Below are 2855 nucleotides of genomic sequence, written 5' to 3' on the forward strand. Positions count from 1 at the left end.
GGATTGAGGGTTCGCATGAACATATGATGATCCCAACACTTGGATAACACTTATTACACACCTGCCTATGTGCAAAAATAGAGATAAGTGCTATCGGTGAACACACCTTTCTACCTGTTTTCCTGCTCTACCACTGCTATGCGATACCAATGAAAGTCACGAAGCACTTTTAACCCAAAAGGAGGCCACTTGATCGCACAAAGGTAAATTTAAACCACACGCAGAGTAAGTCATAGAAAAAAAAAAAACATCAAAGTCAAAACACCACAGAAACAAATAAGAAAATAATGTAATCAGAGAAAAAAAGTCACTGGAAAAATGGAACACTGAACAGGGGTTATAATAGTCCTGTCACGGTCGCCAATTGTTACGTTCACTGGTTAAATGTGTAAGATTGGCATCAGGGAGCCGGTGAACAATAACAGTAAAAAAAACCACAGCAGGATCAACTGGTGAGGATATGCAAAGGGGGCACTTAAAAAGCTATTTAATAACCCAGTGACAATGAAACTGACATACACATAGATATAACATGAAACACATGAAAATGACATACACACACACACACACACATATATATATATATATATATATATATATATATATATATATATATATATATATATATATATATATATATATATATATATATATATATATATATATATATATATATATATATATATATATATATATATATATATATATATATAACACAGAAATAAATACAACAATAAAGAACCCAACTTAATACCTAACAATAATACTAATCCTATATGGAGGCAATGTGGAAAAAACGGGACGAGGGGAAGTGATACTTATGAGGTGTCACAGTGGTGAAGTGCTGGGTGAGGTAGATTCCCCAGTAGTCCAAGAGGCGTTGTGTTCACTGGTTGAGGCCTTGACCTCGACTGACTTCCAGAAATCAGGGAGCTTGCTTAACACTTCCGCTTGAGTCGAATGGGGGCGCGTGAATCCAACTTCGGGACCATGAGACGGTGACGTGGAAGGGGAGGTGGAGAGGTGGCGAACGAGCTAGCAAGCTGAGGAGGTGATGGTAGTGGAGTATGTTACAGGCGGGCCGTAACAGTGATCACCTCTATAATCATTGTGTGTGTGTGTGTGTGTGTGTGTGTGTGTGTGTGTTTATGAAACAACAAAAAAATATTTTTCTTTCCTAGGTGTGCTTACGAGGACCAGAAGAACGTTGTGAGTGGCTGCAGGGTCGCCTTTACCGCCGTTGCATGAAGACACTACGCCACAACAGGACAGCTCTTGCGCTACCTCACCACAACAGCATTCGGTTAATGGCTGATGGATCTCGCCACCGAAAACTTTCAAAGTTCGCTTATAAACGCCGGATGGCACTCTGGAGGCGGCTTCGGCAACCTCAACCTGCTATTGGTTACATCCCTAAGAAATGGTAATGACCCGTCTTAAACAACTTTTTCCTTCTTTTCCTGCTGTCTTAGCCACATACATAGCGCAGTGCCATTAAAGCAACATGCTAACTGACACTGACACTTGCACAACTTAACAAATATTATTTTACTAGTCTGTTGTACGCTTGTTGCCCTAACCCAGTTTGGAACATGTTCCATACTGGATTGGCATGTATACCACTTTGAAATAGATATAGACTGTCCATGTGATGTGATGCAGTCTTCTTAATACTAAGAGGTATATTCTTTACCACATTTGGAACATACCTCCATGTTTTAGGTGTGTACCAGGATGAATTGAAATATGCTCTGTTCTGCACTATGTTGTGTCTTGGTGTACTATGGATCACATTACACTTGTGGAAAGAAAGGTTTGTGATGTTCCCTATCCTGTAATAAAGTTGTAATGCCATTAAATAAATAGAAAATGTTTATGACACTTCATTTCAAGATGAAAAGTCTTCCCTACTGGGTTATTGGATTGAAACTGTAACGAGGGCCAACTTTTCTAGTAGAAATAAATATAAATATAATTGGTAGCCTATGGGCCACCCGGAACAGATGGCATGATGAGACGAAAAATTTGCTTGACGCACGCTGAAAAGTTTTTTGTTTTTTTCTTTGTAGGAGGGGCAATTAAGCAAGGGCAACAAAATCTGTAAAAACAAAGGTCCACTATGTTGCTAGTTCCCTTAAAAGTCAAGTGAGTTATCAAAAATTCAGGGACACATGTCCTGAAACGTCCTTCTTAAAATAAGTCAAGTCGTAGGATGATGGAAATAGAGAAGCAGGCAGGGAGTTCCAGAGTTTACCATAGAAAGGTATGAATGACTGAGAATATTGGTTAACTCTTGCATTAGGGAGATGGAAAGAACAGGGATGAGAGGAAGAAGAAAGATTTGTGCAGCGAGGCTGCAGAAGAATGAGAGGCATGCAGTCAGTAAGATCAATAGAGCAATTAGCATGAAAATAGCGATAAAAGATAGAAAGAGATGTAACATTTCTGCTGTGAAAAAGAGGCTAAAAATAGTCAGTCAGAAGAGTGTAGTTGATGAGACGAAAAGCTTTTGATTCAACCCTATCTAATAAAACTGTGTAAGTGGAAACCCCCTAAACATGCTAAAAGTACTCCATGAAGGGGCGGATAAGGACCTTGTACAGAGTTAGCAATTGGAGGGGCGAGAAAAACTAGTGGAGACGCCGCACAACGCCTAAATTCATGGAAGCTGTTTTAGCAAGAGATGATATGTGAAGTTTCCAGTTAAGATTATGAGTAAAGGACAGGCCGAGGATATTCAATGTAAAAGAGGGAGACAGTTGAGTGTCACTTAAGAAAAGGGGAGAGTTGTGTCGAGTTGATAGATGGAGGAATTGAGTTTTTAAAGCATTGTACACTACTAAGTTTTCTCTGAC

The 2855-nt window shown here is 39.3% G+C and overlaps 1 protein-coding gene across 1 annotated transcript in view; it reads left to right on the plus strand.

Annotated features, from left to right (window-relative positions):
* Positions 1 to 1874, plus strand: part of LOC123511365 (tissue inhibitor of metalloproteinase-like) — a 141820-nt gene extending 139946 nt beyond the window's left edge. Inside the window, exon 5 of the mRNA XM_045267183.1 lies at positions 1182 to 1874. Coding sequence (XP_045123118.1) covers positions 1182 to 1427 — 246 coding nt within the window. The 3' untranslated portion in view covers positions 1428 to 1874. The remainder of the gene's footprint in view (positions 1 to 1181) is intronic.
* The last annotated feature ends 981 nt before the right edge of the window (positions 1875 to 2855 follow it).

Source organism: Portunus trituberculatus, chromosome 31 (assembly GCF_017591435.1).
Source record: "Portunus trituberculatus isolate SZX2019 chromosome 31, ASM1759143v1, whole genome shotgun sequence".
Taxonomy (NCBI): Eukaryota; Metazoa; Arthropoda; class Malacostraca; order Decapoda; family Portunidae; genus Portunus; species Portunus trituberculatus.